Source organism: Onthophagus taurus, chromosome 2 (genome assembly GCF_036711975.1).
Source record: "Onthophagus taurus isolate NC chromosome 2, IU_Otau_3.0, whole genome shotgun sequence".
NCBI lineage: Eukaryota > Metazoa > Arthropoda > Insecta > Coleoptera > Scarabaeidae > Onthophagus > Onthophagus taurus.
The window spans coordinates 7,743,409-7,762,308 of NC_091967.1; the positions used below are offsets into that span (position 1 = coordinate 7,743,409).

Genomic DNA, 18,900 nt, shown 5'->3' on the forward strand with positions numbered 1-18,900 from the left:
GGTTTATTTGTGACATAACCTAAAAATGTCAAAAATAAACATTTTTAGGTTATATATCAAAAATATTTTTTTAAAAATAACTACAATTTCATTAAACACAAAGCTTATTTTTTCGCGATTTTCAAAAAGAAATATTGAAATAAAAATACATAACCTATAAAAAAATGTATTAATTAATTTTAGGGAGTTAGAAATAAATACTAAATAAAATGGTTTTTAATAATATATATTTACATTTTTTTATTATTAAATCTAAGGATGGACGCAAACAACATGATAACATATCAACAAAGCAGAGCAAGAATTAAAGAAATCAAATAAACGGTGATTAAAAAAGAAAAAAAAATACTAGGTTATGTAATAATTCTGGCCAAAATACTTCTTTTTATAATATAATGCGGGGCGAATAAACGAGTTTGAGAAAAGTAAGGAATTACGTTACAAAAGGCCTCATATATAATAATTAAGTATCCTTTTTTTATGTATATTTACAGTATTATATCACTAAAAAATAACTAAATCTAAGAAATAGAAAAAATTATGTATGTATATATCTCCACGTGTTAGATATTCTTTCATCTCATTTTTTTAATTTCATAATTCACCAATTCACAAAAGAAAAGATTTCACCCCGTTTCCTGTCAATCCCAAATGGTGTTTGGGAAGTTATTAACTTCCGTTTGCTCTTGAACTGCCATTCCACCGATTGTGTATGAAATTCGTATCCTCATTTTTAAAATATTCTACAAATATGAACTAATTTAAAAACGAAATTTAGAAACGACAAAGAAACATTACCCTATTGGGATTAACAATTCTTAAAATCTGTGTTATTTCACCGTTTGGAACTATCACAGTTCCTGAAGGCGATAACATTTGAATTTGGAATGTCTAAAAAAAAGAAAGAAAAAAGATAATGTTTTGAAACGATATATATATTATATTCTTAACTTACTCTTGGTACAGCTGCTTGGAATAAAAAGTCAGTCATATTGGACAGTGTTGAATTGGTAGCAGAAACGTTTATGGACAATGTGTTATTTGTATCAGGGATTTTTTCAAGAGAAAATGTTATTTTTAATCCATTCTTATCAAAAGCAGTTATCATAGGCACATTTTTCTCTAAAAGAAATTAAATTAATGAAAAAGTTAATTCGAAATTCATTCTAACCATTTGTAATGTTGGTATTAAAGAAATCGCCGGTAAGAAAATTAGAGTTTGTATTTGTGATTGGAATGGTTGGATTATTGTTTTCTGATATTAATGTTAATCCGGTGTCTGCAGGTGGAATCGATGGCGACAAATCTAAATCTCCCAATAAGTCCAACAAATCTTGATTGTTACTCTTCGAAACGGGTTGAATTGGAATCGATGTACTACTTGGTTTTATTATTTCCATATCAGAAGGATCTGAACCCAATAAATCCAACAACGCGTTCTATAAATAAATCAATTAGATTAAAAAAAATAACTAAATTATTAAAAACTTACTGAATCATTATTGATATTACGAGTTGGACTATCATCGACTTTAGTTTCTGGAGATTCGATATCTCCGTTAGTTTGAATTTCGCCCTCTTTACTTGTAGGTTCCATTGGAGGCATCCGTTCTAACAAGGCAGGTCTTAAATGTCCGTATTTTCCAAATAATTGGGTAAATTCAACGCCGCGTTGTTGCAACTCAATGTGTAAATTCGAACAAAACGAACTAACAATTTGTTGGATTTTACTAATAAAAGAAAAAATTATTTTTTAAAAAGCTAACCTCAAAAAATTCTTTTTCTTACTGATTACTGTTTGGAAATCGCGTGCTTAATTTGGTTAATGATAACAAGGTGTATTGTTTGGTTGTGGGCGTATTTTGAGGTGACCAAAGTAATCGTTGATAAACATCGATTACTTTATCCTCATTCGGTCTTTCAAAGACATCATTATCAATGTCTATGTTCCCTGTTAATAATAAATCACCATATTCGCCAATAGCCCATGTTGCAACTTGCGTTAAAGGTTGTTTATCCATTGTGTCTTCTTCTAAAGCCTTCCAAAGTTGATAGGTTATGTATGCTTGTTGAGGTGTACTTTCCGATATTAGTTGTATTGTACATGTGATTACATCATCTCTTAAATAATTACCAGCCTTAAAAAAATAATTTTAATTGTAAACTTTCGTCAATGAGTATTGAAATATGATTGAAATTGATTCCATAAATTTATTTTTTAAATAAATTTTTGAATAAAGTTTAAACGTCAATGTGACACAAAGTCAATGTTACCAACTATAACCAACTTCACAACAATTTGTCAATATTAAATGTCAATTTTAAGAAACGTCGTTTTTTTTACGAAAATTAATTAATTCATGCTTAAATCATATGAAAAAGGAATTTGCTTGGGTTTTTTTAATGTCAAACCTTTAGAAAGTCCTAAAAAATTAAATTAAATTGACGTTTTTTGAAATTTTGACGTTTAAAATAATTAATATTAGTCTGTCAAGATGATTACCCGTGAATAATGATTATTAGTTGTAATTACTTACAGCTACTAATACTTTTAATAAAGTATCTAAATGCCACCGTTTATTTGGTGCAAATCTCTCGGCTGCATGAACAATTTTCGAAGAGCACTGAGCTTTAAATTCGGGATCGGATTTATCTAAAAACGCCAACATCTCCTTCATCATTGTCCTGATATTCTGCGAATTAACCAAAGCAAACGACAATTCCATAGCGCGTCGCCTTATTGAGACATCGGGATCCTTTAAACATTCTAAAATCGTCGAACGATGTCTTTGGACAGCCGAGGTATCAACGTGAACAGTTTTTAATAAAGTGTTCAAAGCAACGTATCGGATATTTTTATCGTTATTTAATAGAAATCTTCCGAGAATGTTCACAGCTAAAACTCGCAATCCTCCCTCTGACTTAATATCCATAATCGATAGAACCGTTTCGTATAAAATTGTATTTCCAACATTTTTACTTGTTTCCGTATTTGTTGCGACTTGAGCTAAAATGTCATTCATTGCTTCTGAAGCATCTGGATCGTTTCTGCCTAACACTCTTAGAAGTTTTAAGATTTTCACCTATTTAAATATACAATTATTATAATTAATTATTTTAAAATCATTTTTTACCTGAAGGAATGGATCGCTAACTCCGGAAACATCATGTTCTGGTGAATATCCGGCCAGGATAAGATTTTTTAATATCCGCACCAAATTTGGAACGATCTAAAACAATTATTTTATAGAAAAAAGATGTGATTAAATAATAATAAATATTTTTTTAACAATAAACTAAAATAAACAGTTTTTTATTCTAAATTTAAGATGACGATGACACACAATAAAAACAAGAACTACACACAGTGTATTTATAATTTAATTTTAACTTTGTTCTATCCTCAGAATTGTTTAATTGTATAGGTTTATATTAATAAAAAAAATATATACCAGGAATTTCATCTAAAGTGCTTCCAAAAAATAATGGATAAATTCGTTAAAACAATTAAAAATGGTTTATAGAATTTTATTTATTTATTTAAATTTTTCCGCAATTTTTAAACTAATTATGACGCCATCGCTATTTTTTTAAATAGCAATCCCCTATTTTTATTACGGAATATGAAAGAGGACGTTTTTCTGAATTTGGTACAGCCAAAATTGATATCTTATGTTAACTAGCGCTACCCACAACTGTCATTAGAACTATATAACATTAGACCTAGAAATAGAAACATTCAGACATGTCGAATTTATGTGGGAGAAATAAGTAGGCGCGCCTTGGTTTCTATGGAAATATATTTTTGCATATTGCATTTTAAGTAAAATTCACTGTAATGTGCTTTTTGATAAAAGAAAACGCAAGCTTTTGGACTAGCCCACACATTAAAACTATATTTTTCTTATTATTTATCACCCACACAAAATAATTAAAACGAAAGGGTAGAGTAAAGTTGAAATTGTGTCCAACTGTGTAATTAACATCATAAACGAGACATCAAAATGTTTTTAAAAGCGATTACACTTTTAATGTTAACGAAAATATACATACACTGCGATTGTTTGAAATGGAAACCTGAAAATAAACTACAAATTTATTTGATTCAAACTTTAGTAGCATTTTTGAATAATTTTTATATAAAAATCTAAATTAGATAACCTCAAAAAAAATTTGACAGGAAAATTTAACCTCACTTTTAATTAAAAATATTTTTACCTTTTTAAAATGTTCTAAGGTATCAGGACTATTCTGGCACATCTCAATGATTAAGGTAACTCCAGTTATTAACACCCCTAAAAGAAATAAATAAATTAAAAGTACTTCAAATTAAATTTTTTTATACCGTGATTTTTTTCTGATAATAAACTTCGGGTTGCTGGCAAAAAGATCTCCATCAACTCTGGAACTCTTTTAATAATCCTATATGCACATAATGCCGCTTTCTTTTTTACATAAGCATTCGGCGACTTCATCAATCTTTCAACTTCCCCCGCTAAATCTCTTGCCATTTCTGGAGAAGCGATAGCCCCCAATGTACACAAAGCTAAACCAACCGCGAATTGTGTAGTTGAATTCAAATCGCTAAAAAATTTAATAATATAAAAAAAATTAAAACGTTAAAAAAATTTATTACTTTTTTAAACAATTCGTTATTAAGAGATGTACATCCTGCCGTTCATCCAAAAGCAACATTGCCCCAAGATAACCAATTCTTTTATCGGTAAAACGTGGACTTGCTATCAATTTCAAGCATTCCAATTGACCAAAATGAGCGGGATAACCCAACATGTGTATATAAAGAAGTTTTGCAATATTGCGACATCTAAAATACAAAAGAAACTATGGATGTTACAAAACGAACTTAATCGAAACATACCTCCAAACGGAATCTTCTTCACGAAAAGTTGATCTAATACATGCGCATTCTTTATTAACTACGCTACGTTCTTCAGCTGCCGTTCTAGCAGCTCGAATTTGCCGTATAAGGTCTCGTAAACGCATTGGGGTCGGCATTCGTACTAAACACAAATAAATTATGAATTTAAAACGAATCTTTTAATATCGTAATTTATATTAATCCTAACCTTAAATTTTGACAAGAAATGTAATACGATTTAAAATTATAGATTAAGTAAATTTTATTTACACTGAATATATTTAATTCAATTAATTACTAAATAATTTATTAAATATAAAAAAAAATCTTAAAAATCGAAATTAATTTCTTTATGAAGATATAATTGTTTTTATAACCTCAAATTTTGACAGATACAAATATGACAAGTAGACATTTCAAATATTTAAGGTTAGATTATTTATATTACACAAATCTAATTTAAATTAACAACAATATGGGTTTAGTGGTTTTAATAATACATAAAAATTAAAACACCAACCTCTTTCAACAGCTTCGGTTAAAACTTGTTTTATGGCTGTTATATTAAACGCCGGATTAAATCTGTGAAAATGAAAAATAAAAATCGATTCAAAATTGAAATAAAGTTATAAAATATTTAACTACTGCAGTATAAAATATAAATTACCCTTGCTCTGATGCGTTCATGTTGTTTTTTTTTTATAATAGAAAACGAAACCACACTTTACACGTGAGTGTTTACTACGACGACGATATTTTGATCTATTTACAAAAATTGGGTTAACAAATCAATTTAATCAATTATTTAGTTAGCAGTCACCTGTAAGGTTGAATCGAGGTGTAACGAGACGTAAGTTTTTTTTTTATACAGGCGATTGACCCCGTTTTTAAGCACTAAGTGTCGCGTTCATTGGAATCACGAACGAAAAACTATTTAAGGTAAACTGAAAAAATGTATTTTTTGGAAAAGTAACCCCCCGGCTATAATTTTATTTTTCTCTTTTAATGTTTTTTTCAGACCATCCCCGTTCGACGTCTTTTGACAACTAACCAAATCAACATGGCCGACGCGTGACGTCACAATCACAATCGCCAACTTACACCTGTTTTAAAATTTAAATGTGATTTCGTCCAAATTAATTTTTATATTCAAAAATTTGCTTTAATTTAATTAATTAGTTCTAACTAATATACTTCTGATACTTATTAAGCAATTTTTAATATAAGTTAGTAAAATAATTAAGTTTTGTGTACTTCTATGTAATGTACAGGTGCTAACATAAGTTTCATTTTGATTAATGATTTTTTTGGGTGATTTACACAAAAATAATGGTAAAATGTTGATTATTACTTACCTTCTATTCAGTTCAGGTGGTAAAACGCTCCATTCGTTTTCGTAATAAGGATACATATTGTTGTAAATTTCGATGGGAAATCCGAAAACACGAAAATTATAATTCTTTAAGCGGTTTCACACGTTTTATCTCGTTACACACACTCACACAGACCTCCACGATTAGTCCAAACAAAATGATAAGATATTTTTATTATTCCAATATGTTGCGAAACAAAAATAATACAGGTGGAAACGCTTAAAGGAATTTCATTAAAATATTTCATATGTAAACGCTAAACATTATGTATTAAATATGGAAAATGTTTATTTTTAGAAAACAAACCGAGATATCAATTTCCTATATATTTCTTTTAAGGTTATCGAAATAATAAATAAAAATATATATAATTTTAAATTTTTATTAAAAAATAATATAAATATATGTATATTTACAACGATTTTCTTACTTTTTAAATAAATATAGGAAAATTAATGCATTTTTTATGTATTTTCATTGTTCCTTGGAGTTCTTAATATACTATTCCTTTTAACACAATCCACAAGCCATCTTATACCTTCATCGACCCCCTCGCCGGTTAACGCAGAAACAGGCATTACCATACAATCCCGTTTCCCGATCAAATGAGCGTTTTTATTAAAAATTGGTTTTACCTCACGAACGCCCATACAATCGGGAATATCCTGTTTATTTGCAAGGACTAATAAAGGGACACCTTGTAAGTTCTCATTCGCTATCATTTTGTCTAAAAACGTATTTATACGGTGAATTTCACTTAAGATGCAAGCGAGTTATATAAAATTCCTGGTATAACATAATAATAAAGTTATTTATTTTTACTAACCGAATGTTTCTTTTGATTCATCTATACGTTCACGATCGTTTGAGTCAACAATATATATGATTGCATGGGATTCTGCATAATACTAAAAAAGTGGTAAATAAAATAAATTAGAATATAACCTAAAATTAATGACAGATGTCAAGATTAAATGAATTAAGAAAAATACCTTATCCCATAAGGATTGTAATTCGGTTTGACCACCCAAGTCCCAAAAATTTAATCTAACTCCTGACAATTCGATTTTCCCAATGTTTAATCCAACGGTTGTGGTTATTTTACTCGGATGAATGCCTCGATAGTTTTTGGTTAGTTTTGTTTTGGCGGCTTCTAAGTACGTCTAATAATTTCATTATTCTTTTTGTTTTAAACGTTACCGTTTGTAAATATAACTTACGGTTTTACCAGCGTTGTCCAATCCAAGTATGAGGACGCAATACTCATCTTTTTGGACCATATACCTATAGAAACCGTGCAAAAGCGTGTACATTTTAACGAGTACGATACGTTTGGAAGCATTTGAGGTGTCAGCTCTTTTGTTAAAACATGAAATTATCAACTAACCATCACCTTTACGAGATAACATTTGGTTGTTAATTTCGCTAAATTTCTTATGATAATGATAGGAATGACGTATGACAGTTCGAAATTGTTAAATTGGTTGCATAATTTTAAACGTTATTTTTTTTTAATAAATAAAAATAAATAATTTATTGATTTGGAATGTTTAATTTTTGAGTACTTTATAAAAATATTAATTTTAAAAAAATTTACAGTTTAAGTATATAGTTCAATCACTTAAATGTAGATGTCGCTAACATATTAAATTAATCTGTCAATTTTTATAAATTAACCCTTTTTCTATTAGCTTAAAGATTAATTAATTGGTTAACTTAGACCTTAATGATAAATAATATATCAAGTCATAATTATAACGTTGTTAATTTAAACAGCCGTTATTTCTTGAGCAACTTCTTGAGCTATGATTTGTTGAGGTTCCAACGAAACATAATTAAATGTTGATTTTTCGATGGGAATATAAATTTCTGATGTTTGGAGTGTTTTTGGTTCAGTCTCTCGTTTAATTGTTGTATGCATCGATTCAGACCATTTACTTGGAAGCAAAGTATTCTATTCAGAAAAAGAAACATATTAATTTTAAAAATAATAGGATGAAACAAACATACACTTACCTTGCAATAAACAGATTCAAAAAACTTCTTTTTTGAAGATCCAATTTTTAAAATCATGGTTTCCGAATAAGAAACAGGAATTTGTTTCGGTTGAAAATAGCATGTTGTTACATATCTAAAAGAATATAATTAATGATGTAGTTGAGAGATTTGAGTTTAATCAAACCTTTGTAAACTTCCTGATGAAAAAACGTATCGTTCTTGCGATTGGGAAATTGGTTTTTGGTGGTTTCTGCAAAAGTAAAAAGAATAATGAATAAAAATTGTTTTTTTACCTTTGTAAGATTAATTAATCAACATTATAACCGGCTTTTGAAGAATTTTTAATTTTAAATTTCCATCTTCATCCAATTTTATTTTAGCTGGGATTAATTTCGGTTTATTTATTATTTCTGCAGAATGTTCTGACATGATGAGATTTTTGTAGTGATGAATTGGAGAGAGAAAGAAATTAAAAAAACTCACTTTGTAAATGTTAAAACTGGATTAAAATTAAAATTTGAATTTAAAAAGATTATGTTCTAATTGATACTTACTCATCTAAATTCTTTGATTCATCTAAAAAAAAAAATAATAAACTTTATTACATCAATTTTATAAATAAATTAATTTATCTTACAATATCTTTCGTTTTCTAAAAAATTATTTAAACTTTTTTTGGAAAATTCCGATTCTTTCTTAACTTCCCCAAGTTCCTTTTCTTTAATTTTAACACCTTCATTATCTTTATTTACACAACCTCTCTCAATTAATACAAAACTTCTTTCATTCTCCAAAAAATTTGTCGTCGAATTTTGAAAAAATTCTGCTGGCTTCTTAACGAATTCTTTGTTAACTTTCGACTTAGACATAATTAAAAACTTAAACAACTATTCACACCCAAACAAGACGAAAGTATTTCGCTACAAGGAAAAGGAACACTCTGACTAACTCCGAACGCGGTGATCTCACTTTCTCAAATACAACTGATATAGAACTCTTAAACTCCTTCAACACACCGAATAGAATCACCGAGAATTCGAAGCGACTCCGGACAATGATGAGAACGCAATCGGTGATGTCATAAAGAATGTAATTAGCATAAATATAATAACGTTTGAGGAAATAGGTATTTTTGTTGAAATAGGCGTTTCTTTATCTTGAAATTGATAAGAAATATACTTTTCCTTGTTTGTAATCGTGTCATAAATAAGTTTATGTAATATTCGTACGACTAAAAACGATTATCATTGAAATTTATTATTGTTAAAAACTTTATTATTAGGTATGATGTCATTTTTAATTCTAAAATTTAATCGTTTTAGGATTCTTTATAAAATGAAATTAATTGAATTTATTATTGGGGGAGAGAAATTATTATTATAATTTTTATAATTTTTGATGAAAAATCAAAATGTGACGTTTAATGTCAGAATTGACATTTTAAATGACAGAAATCTACTTTAATTTTTGTGAAATACTATTTTTAAAACGTAGATGGCGATAAAATCAAACTTCAACAAAAATTAAAGTTTTTTTAATCCAACGTCGTTTTAGAGGAAGTAACAATAAAACGATTACATAAAGCTTATTCCGTTTGTATGTCATCGAACATCACTTTCATATCGTTCCCTCGCACACATTCCCTTTGTAAAACACATAATGCACGCGTTTCCGGACAACTGTAACATACTCCAGAAAGGAGAAATGTGTCGTTATGAAAGTTCCGGAAACGTGACGCGGTAGTTTGCCGTGGTATATATAGCATATATAGTACTAGAAAAGGTGGCTGAATAAAGTAGGGTGGGGCGAGGGGGAGGAGAGTTTAAAGAGTTGTTGGATGCATCAATTCGTTTTAGAGAAGTTTCGACCAAGACGAAAACGACGTCGACGGATCCGCAGCCGAAACTCATTATAGTAAATTGTCTAGAAGGATCTTTGTGTTGTGGAATTAAGCAGAAGGGAAATGTGGAGAAGTGAAACGATAGTGTAATGGGGAAGGGGAATAAATGTAATTGTACATGCAATAACTATTATTCAACGCGGGTCAGAAAATAATACATGTTTTATGTTTGTTTGAGCAATTATTTAATGTTAAATTACAAAATTACTAAATCTTAGGAAACTAATCATTTAGGAGAAATGTAAAAATTATGACAAGAGTTAGAATTATTTATTTTAAACTTGAAACGTCAAAACAACGTTTCATCCACAATCACGCTCATTTGATGTTATCAAAAATGATTTGACATTTTTTCATCGTAACTCCAGTTTTTGTCAATATCGAATTAAATTATTATAAAACTTATTATAATAGTATTATAAAACTTTAAACCTTGTTTTCTAAAAAACCTAAAATAATGGAGATACAATCCTTTACGTTTAAGGTACTGATCAGGTACTGATACATACTTTTGTTTACCTGTCACATTTTTGACAAGTGTAATTAAGTCAAAAATAGTTAATAAATAGTTAAAAATTGTCAATAAATTGTGCAATTGTCGTGTATTAATCTCACTAAAATATACTCGAGCTTGATTTTAATTCAGGATAATTTAATTTTTAATTTTTCACTCTTGTGTATTTACCCCCGATTAATAAATTGACTCCATAAACAGCTATTATATTCAGTTTGCCACTTAAAATTCACATCTGGTACAGTTTATAAACAAACTTCTATATGTTGTGATATTAGAATAGGTCAGCTTCTCCGGGGAGGACTTCAATGTGTTCAAAACATTTTGAATCGGTAAAATTTATGAGATGACCTTTAAACAGTTTAAAATTTAAAAACAAACTTCCCACGTTTTAATATATTTCCATAACAAAAAATTATATCACCCCAAAAAAGCAATTTTTTTATTTTATTTATATATTTTTAGGTTAATTCACCCAGAATTATCCCAGCGTAGAGAACTAAATGAAACTACACTGGGCGTCTCTTATGTAACGGGCCCACCGATAAAGAAATTTAAATTATCTGAACTTAAAAGACTCATTGTCTCCCTAAAGTTAAGAAATCGACCGGTTACGATCTCATAACCGGATTGGATCATTCCTGATACAATGGAAAGTGTCCCAGATAACTATGGTGTTGAAACATAGACAAAGAAAAGAATATAGATTGCGCTTGTTCCTGCGCGTACGAAATAAAACTTAAGAGTTTTGGTCGCGGCCATTTTTATCCAATGTGACTGCAACAGGAATATATTAGCATTTACCGTCTTTCTCTATTTAGCAAAGCAGTTGAAGCAGGTCCGTAATAGGAATTTGTAAATTAATTTCCAAGGTAATATTCACACCATTTTAGCACTTAGAAATTGGAAGTATTTTCGTTCTAGGATCATTTTGTAATAGTAAAACAAAGAAATGATTAGTTTCGGTAAGCAATGGCGGTCAAAGTATTAAATAAGATATGAAAATAATAAAAATGCCTTCTATTTTATAAAATTTTTATTGATGGCTAAATAATATAAGTTTGTTCAACTTCTGCCTTACAGGAGAACCCAACATTTTTTCATTGTATAATTTGGCTAAATTGTACAATCGAATTTTGACGTAGGATTTTATAATTATTTTAATTAAAAAATATGGATGTTCATCCAATATATCATTTTCCATAAAATGATTTTTTAATGTCGGAAATAAATTATTAATATTTCCAGATGTTTTTTCAAATATAGTTTGTGTTACATTATTTATAATGTTTTTATCGCTTGGAATTTTATTTTCCGTTAAGAACATTATTTTTCTAATTAATGTCTCTGTGTTCATACACAAATCGACAACCCCTCTCGATGGTATTATCAATCCACCTGAAATTATGAACAATATAATTAGTACTGTTTCAATAGAAGGAATTTATAATTTACCCATATTTTTTAATAATACAAATTTATAATTTTGGTTGCTGGACTGGCTATCGTCATTATGGAGAGCATTTAAACATATATTGCAATGTACAATTTTGGTGGTCATCCTTATTACATAACCACATATGTATGTTACAACATTTTCTGCATACATACTTATAGGAATTTGAGTTGGTAACATATAATCATGTTCCTGCAATAAATTAATATCGATTTCTTTATATCGATTAGTGTTACATGTTACAATATTATATTTAGCGAGGGATGATGGAATGCTTAATACCACTGTCGTATCCAGTACCTTTGCATTACCTCCTTCTAAATTTGGAATATTGCCATGTAACAACAGTTTTTTAAAGGAATAATAAAATTCTTGACAGGAAGGATTATTATTCCACCCATTTCTTGTCCTACCAAAAACACAAAAAGCAATATTAAGCTAGTTATTAGTACATATATAGTTACTTAGCTTACCTTACACAACAGAAAAACAATTCCAAATGGTCTTGACTACATTTGTATGTCAGCAGGTAAGGAATTTTATTTGTTTTTACAAATTCGTCGTATATACCAATAATTGAACTTATTGTTATTAACATACCAATTATGGGCGTTTTTTTTCTTGAGGCGCATAAATAGTTTCCCGAGTTATCTCTTAATAATAATAATTCATTTTGGGCACCTAATAAATATGGCCTCCAATAAAATTCGTTTCCCTGTCGAAGGGGAGATTTAAAATTTTTACCAAACGGGTTAATTGAATTTAATACGTCAAACACATTATTAATTCTTTCTAAAAAGTTGATAGTTGCTTGACTATCTTTAAAATCATCCAACATCAAACAGTTTTTTAGAAATTCTAAGGCTTTAGCAACACTGTTACTAAATACTTGTGCAGCCAAATTGACCTAAAAAAATTTCAAAAATTAGTTAAAAAACATTTTCTAAATTCTACTGCATGTTGTTTACCTTCATTTTTTGATTTTCCCAGTTTATATGGTTTTTTTTCAATTTTGCGGCTATTTTTAAACCTTCTTCTTCTTGCAATTTTTGCAGCTTTACAATGTAATCCCATCTTACCATTTCATTTCTGCCATCCACTATAATATTTAATGTTGAGAAATGGTTTCTTAGTAACTTTAGCATATGTGCTGCATCAAATATGGCATAAACGTTTTCTTTTGTTGTAGGATGACTAAAACATGGTCTAATATTTCGTAAATCTGACCAGTCACACCCTAACTCTTTAAACATTGCAAAATTGGTATTTGGTCCATCACACGTAATTGATGGCACTATGACGCCTACTTCATTTAATCTTATTAACGCTTCTTTAACGAGGTTAGCTTTTTCTTGTCCGTTTAAGGATTTTATAAAAAAATATCCTATTGGTAATTTCCATTTTTGCGTCAAGCTAACCACCATAAAAACTAACGCCTCTGATGCTGGTTCACGGTCATCATCTTCACTTGGTATACCGAAATCCACGTAACCAAAACCATTGATGTCTATTTTTTTCTTTATTGCAATTTCATCAAACATTAAAGAACATATGTTTTTAAAGCCTTTTGATTCTTGTTGCTTAGTAATAGCATTCAATGTATTTAATGAAATTTGCTGAAAACCAGGTTCACAATTAACAGCGGTGTACCATTTTCTAATTGTAGCTTGATGTGGCAATGCCAATTTAAATTCTTTACGAACGTATTCATACGCTCTACTTGAAAAAAAATTTAGTGTCATTGCAAATTTTCGCAGATCAGGGGGATACAATTCTCTCGTAATAGCGCCCCGTTGGCTGTTTTTTATGTAGCGTAAAATTAAACTTTTCGGTACACCATCCAATGACCTTTCCAAATACTCAACGCCTGTTGTTGAAACAAGATTAACATTGCGTAATTTTACAATTACTTGTTTTAGTGACTGAATCTGTTGTCTAAGGCTTTTAATGACTTTTTTTCGGTAAGCTAATTTCTGATCCTTTTTAGCAATTTTTTTACCTATTCTATGTTTTACGCTGCGAAATTTTTCTAAAGAAGAACTAAAACATTAGGGAGTTAATAAAAAAAGTAAAATTAAATCAAAATTGACTGTATACCTGTAACTGTGAATACTTTGGATAAATTTCACACGCTTTCTTCTTGTTCCACTAGATGTTCCGCTTCCAGATGAATCCAATTGCCTAAAATGTTAAAAGCATATGATAATTGGAATAAAATTTTAGAAAAAATCAATATTACTAACCGTTTAGAACCTCTTCGACTACCATCTCCACTTCTATAATTAATTAATAGTTGTATTATAAAAGATAAATTATATTGCAAAGTTTATTCATATAAAAACGAACTTACGAACTACTCATCTCCGGCAGTATAGAATCTTCCATTCTTTGATCCGACTCAGGAATATTAAGGAAAGGTAGAGCATTAGGACCTAAACATTTTCTTCCACCTTTTACAATGAAATCTTCTTCAGTGAAATGTGCTGAACAAATGCGTAATGAACTTTTCCATGTCAAATGTTCCATTCTAATAAGCAACAAATATTTCTTAAACATTTCGCCTTCAGGTAATCTACATCATAAAATTTTATTCATTTTTATATTTATTTCTTTTTATATTTGGTTAAAACAATTTTATATTATTACCTGTGAAATGATATTTCACTCTCTGGAGGAAGTAACCTCTGAACATTTTTACAATTTGGCACACAACAAGCCATACTGTAAAATAAATTAAAATAATTAAACAAAAACAATAAATGTTTATACATACACTATTATTATGGGAACTAGTGAAAAATGTTTTACTTACCTTTGTAAATTAACACGTTTTAACGTTAATTTAAATCTATTTAAAACCCAAAAGCTATACAACTAAACTTAAAAACTATTCTAAGGAAACACTAACTAACGCAAAAATCTAACAACTATAAAAATAAACTAAATAAACTATGTACTAAAAAACACTAAGAAAAATAATAAGAACACTAAGAAAAATAAGAAGACGCTAAGACAATGAAACAACTACAACGGCGGATAGATCAAGAGTGATGTTGCTTTTAAAAGAAATATTTTACCCAACCAACAAATACATTCAGATGTTTGTTTTGTAGGCCTTTCTTACCTGCTAGGGACCCAAATCTATTTTTACATTTTTCAAAGAAAAAACCTTATTCTTTTCAGGTAGTTCTTTTTTCTCATTTTATGCAATGCTTTTATTTCAATATTTTATTCCATTATATCAATATATTACATGCCCTGTGATTGAAAACAATAAACAATTTCTTCAATGATAATTATTCTAATTTCTTTTAAAGAATTCTTTAAATTGCTATATTGTTATAGTAATTTATTGTTTTAAAGTATTTCAGAATAAGAACAATAATCTCCTTCTTGCAACCGTAACAATTCACCATATTAATATGATTATAATCAATTACACACAATGTAATCTATCAATATAATCAATATAATTAGCCTATTAAGTTATTGATATAGGTATTTTTAAATATATCACTTATAGGTTAGGTTTTAAGTGAAAAAGGACAAAACAATAACTAACTTACTTCCACCCTACTTCCCAGCCATAAACAATGACAGTAGTATATTGCTATCTCAGTCATATTGGATAAAAATGGCCGCAATTAAAACTGTTAAGATTTTTTGGATGCGCAGTAGACCAAGCCTCATCTATATTACTATCTTTGTCTATGTGTTGAAACCAAATAAAAACAAGTGGCTTCTTACTTCCATTGCTTTCAAGAGTTCGAAAAGCTCTTATTGAAGAGAATGCAGAGCATCATAGTAAACAAAAAGTTAATTCTTAACTATCAATTTGGGATTAGAAAACAGCATGGTACTATACAACAAGTGCACAGAGTAGTGAGATCAGCAGCTTTTTTAGACGTGTCATAGGCTTTCGACAGAGTATGGCATGACGATCTTATAGCCAAACTTAAAACCATCTATCATATCCAACATGTCTATCACGTCTATTGTTCCTTGAGATGAGATGGCGGATTTTAAATCGAGGTCATAAAACGAGATGCCGTCAACATCAAACGAATCGACATCAGTGTCATTTCTGGTTAATTCTGTGGCTTATATATACTGCCATACTGAAACCTGTTTGGAAATACGGTATTCAATTATGGGGCACCGCTAGCGAATCAAACATTTTACAGCTGCAGCGATATCAGTCTAAAGTTCTTCGACAAATATGTAACGCACCTTGCTTCATACCTAATTACATCTTACATCAAGACCTCGCTTACTGTAAAAGAAGTAATTGTCCAGTCAAGTTCCAAATACCTGAAAAGGCTGCAAGTTCATCCAAAACGACTTGCAAAAATTTGTTGTATCGGGCAACTATTAAAACATTGAAGCGAAATGACCTACCAGAACTATCCATGTCAGAATAAAGAATGTACCTATCTTTCATTTGTTATACTATATAAAAATGTTATTGTTGGTCACAACAATAAAAAATCTTGGACTTTTCAAGAGTCGAGTCATGTTGAGTTTTAAAATCGATAAATAATTTTATTGTACGAAATCCTTTAATTACGGATTTTAAAATCCAACCGGAAAAGTAATCAATGTATTCGGATTTATTCGATTTCAATTAATTATTAGGCCGGCGATTTTACGATTCGTTGCGGACGAAAACAAAACCTTTAAGCGGGATGAATATCGAGAATATATCAATTTGATTTAAACATTAAAATTATCAATTATTAATTTAATAATATTTAATTTATTAAATTATATTTTCAACAAGTCCAAATGTTGTATTTGACGTGCCAAATTCTATAAAACCTGTGTAAGAGGCGAACCATAAATAACCAAGTTATGAGAGCCATAAATATGAGAACCCTGAGAACTATTACAGGTTTAAGCCTGCGTAAAAAGGTTAGAGATACTGGAGGGATCATGTTGAAAGGATGGGTGAGGAAAGATTGGCAAAGAAAATCCAAATACAAAAACCAGATACCAAGCGACTTTCTCGTCGCTTCTTGTTTAGTGATGTTATGATGCGAACTCCATCAAATCATTCTAGATTCTGATCCCTTCTTGACTTCGATTTTTGTAGAGATGTACTGTGGCAATTCACAATTTCGTGGGAGATATATATCTTAAGATCTATTAATTATTTATTTATGCTATTTTAATTTAATTTTCAAGTTATAAAAAAAAACTTTTATTATTGAACTAGAAAATGTTTTCTTAGTAAATACGTGGTTAATTCCGATTGGATTGGAATTCCTGTTGGTTTAATCGAAAAAAAAGGAGGAAAATCAACCTTTCGTAAAACTGGTGTCTTTCGGACGTTCTTTAAATTGAATTTCTCTCGTCTCCCGACTTGTTACTTTTCATTTAATTAGTACCGTCACGTTTTTCCACGAGTCGACAGAAAACTAACATATATTTATGTTCAATTAAAATATCTTTTTTTGTGTCACATCCAGGGAAAGCCATCGTTTTATTGCAATATTATTTCCCCACTTTTATATTTTAGGTGAAACAAAATTGGATTTTTGAAATAACCAAAGAGTGCAAAGTATAAACTTTACTGATGCGATGCGACAATATTATGGTAATAGCCAAAAAGGTTTATATCGCGTGAAATTGTATTTTCGCAAAAAACCACTGAAACGGTTGCCATTTCCAATCCTTTTTTTATGTCGCAAAAAATATTTCATATATTTAACATTTTTTGATAAATATTGAAAGAAAATTTATATCGTAAATTTAGACGAAAATGTTTAATGAAATTTTATTTTTAATAGGGTCTCTTTAAAAGAAAACCCACATTTTCTTTGAGCTAAAAGACCACTTTTTCAAAGAATCGTTAATTTAAGCTTGTTTGTGGTGTTCGAAAGCGCACTTAGCCCGCAATTTCGAAGAGAACCTTCATCGCTTTGACCGGAAAAGTGTTACTAATAGATTATAAAAGTGGCGAGGATTTCCATTGAATCCATATATCCCGGAAATGTGCCCTAAATCCATACGATAGAACGAAATCTATAAAAAAAATTCATTTTAAAAGTGAAATTTCTCTTTGTATAAGAAATAATTTAGATCTTAAAAGTGTGATAATAACATAAACGAAACAAACAAAGAAAATTCAATTAATAACTCACCCTCTCCAAACCAAATATTTGCGGGATGTTTTTTTCCTCCTCAATGGTAGAAGGAAAATAAGGGTAATTAATTTTCTTCGGCTGTGTCAGTTTACTGGGGACAATAGATTTTCTTTTAACGACAAATTCTATTCATAATAGACCGTTTAATCGATATTTTCTTACCATATTGTGTTTTTATGCAAAATTCGAATGAGTCTCTTGTGTCAGTTTATTTTGAAACGTTCCCATAACTCTCCAAGAGGAATGCGAAATTAGCTACCGACGTACAAAACTTCATGAATAACCTTCCAACTTTAATAAACCACATATTTTTATTATATTATTTTAGTAACAGACAATAATAAAACTAAAAAAAACGTATCTCAAATTAAATCCTATTTGATGTAAATGACATGTCAAAAATAACTGATCTGAACTTCGCACAATAAAATAATTCGTATTTAATAGTTTTTAATTAAAAAATTAACCACCGACAAAGTGGTGGTTAATTTAAAGCTTTATAAATACACTCAAAGTTTAATAAAACACATATTTTTGTAATATTATTTTAGTAATAGATAATAAAAAAAACTTACTCAAATTAAATACTTTTTGACGTAAATGACATGTCAAAAATATCTGATGTAAATGACAA

At 29.2% G+C, this 18,900-nt stretch overlaps 3 protein-coding genes across 5 annotated transcripts; all 3 read right to left on the reverse strand.

The window, feature by feature from the left end:
- Window positions 1–455: 455 nt before the first annotated feature.
- Window positions 456–6,391, reverse strand: LOC111427183 (adaptor protein complex 1, gamma subunit). Of its 3 annotated transcripts, XM_023062181.2 has the most exons (16): window positions 5,700–5,966; window positions 5,547–5,641; window positions 5,400–5,461; window positions 4,880–5,021; window positions 4,637–4,825; window positions 4,346–4,584; window positions 4,219–4,295; window positions 4,054–4,077; window positions 3,135–3,230; window positions 2,538–3,083; window positions 1,789–2,138; window positions 1,493–1,730; window positions 1,172–1,439; window positions 956–1,122; window positions 799–891; window positions 456–743 (listed from the first exon to the last, which is right to left on the reverse strand). In XM_023062181.2, the coding sequence occupies exons 2-16, from the start codon at window positions 5,564–5,566 to the stop codon at window positions 642–644; spliced, it is 2,613 nt and encodes an 870-aa protein (XP_022917949.1). In that variant the 5' UTR covers window positions 5,567–5,641; window positions 5,700–5,966; the 3' UTR covers window positions 456–641. The 3 variants fall into 3 exon arrangements, with proteins under 3 accessions (XP_022917949.1, XP_071050179.1, XP_071050180.1); XM_071194078.1 differs by lacking the exons at window positions 5,547–5,641; window positions 5,700–5,966 and adding an exon at window positions 6,235–6,391; XM_071194079.1 differs by lacking the exons at window positions 4,054–4,077; window positions 5,547–5,641; window positions 5,700–5,966 and adding an exon at window positions 6,235–6,391.
- Window positions 6,392–6,618: 227 nt separating this feature from the next.
- LOC111427263 (ADP-ribosylation factor related protein 1) lies at window positions 6,619–7,715 on the reverse strand. Its single transcript, XM_023062302.2, has 4 exons — window positions 7,473–7,715; window positions 7,245–7,415; window positions 7,079–7,160; window positions 6,619–6,979 (listed from the first exon to the last, which is right to left on the reverse strand). Exons 1-4 carry the CDS (start codon window positions 7,563–7,565, stop codon window positions 6,717–6,719), a joined length of 609 nt encoding a protein of 202 aa, XP_022918070.1. The 5' UTR covers window positions 7,566–7,715; the 3' UTR covers window positions 6,619–6,716.
- A 69-nt stretch (window positions 7,716–7,784) lies between these two features.
- On the reverse strand, window positions 7,785–9,403 carry LOC111427290 (uncharacterized). Its single transcript, XM_023062351.2, has 5 exons — window positions 8,888–9,403; window positions 8,805–8,826; window positions 8,435–8,500; window positions 8,269–8,383; window positions 7,785–8,206 (listed from the first exon to the last, which is right to left on the reverse strand). Exons 1-5 carry the CDS (start codon window positions 9,117–9,119, stop codon window positions 8,021–8,023), a joined length of 621 nt encoding a protein of 206 aa, XP_022918119.1. The 5' UTR covers window positions 9,120–9,403; the 3' UTR covers window positions 7,785–8,020.
- Window positions 9,404–18,900: the final 9,497 nt, after the last annotated feature.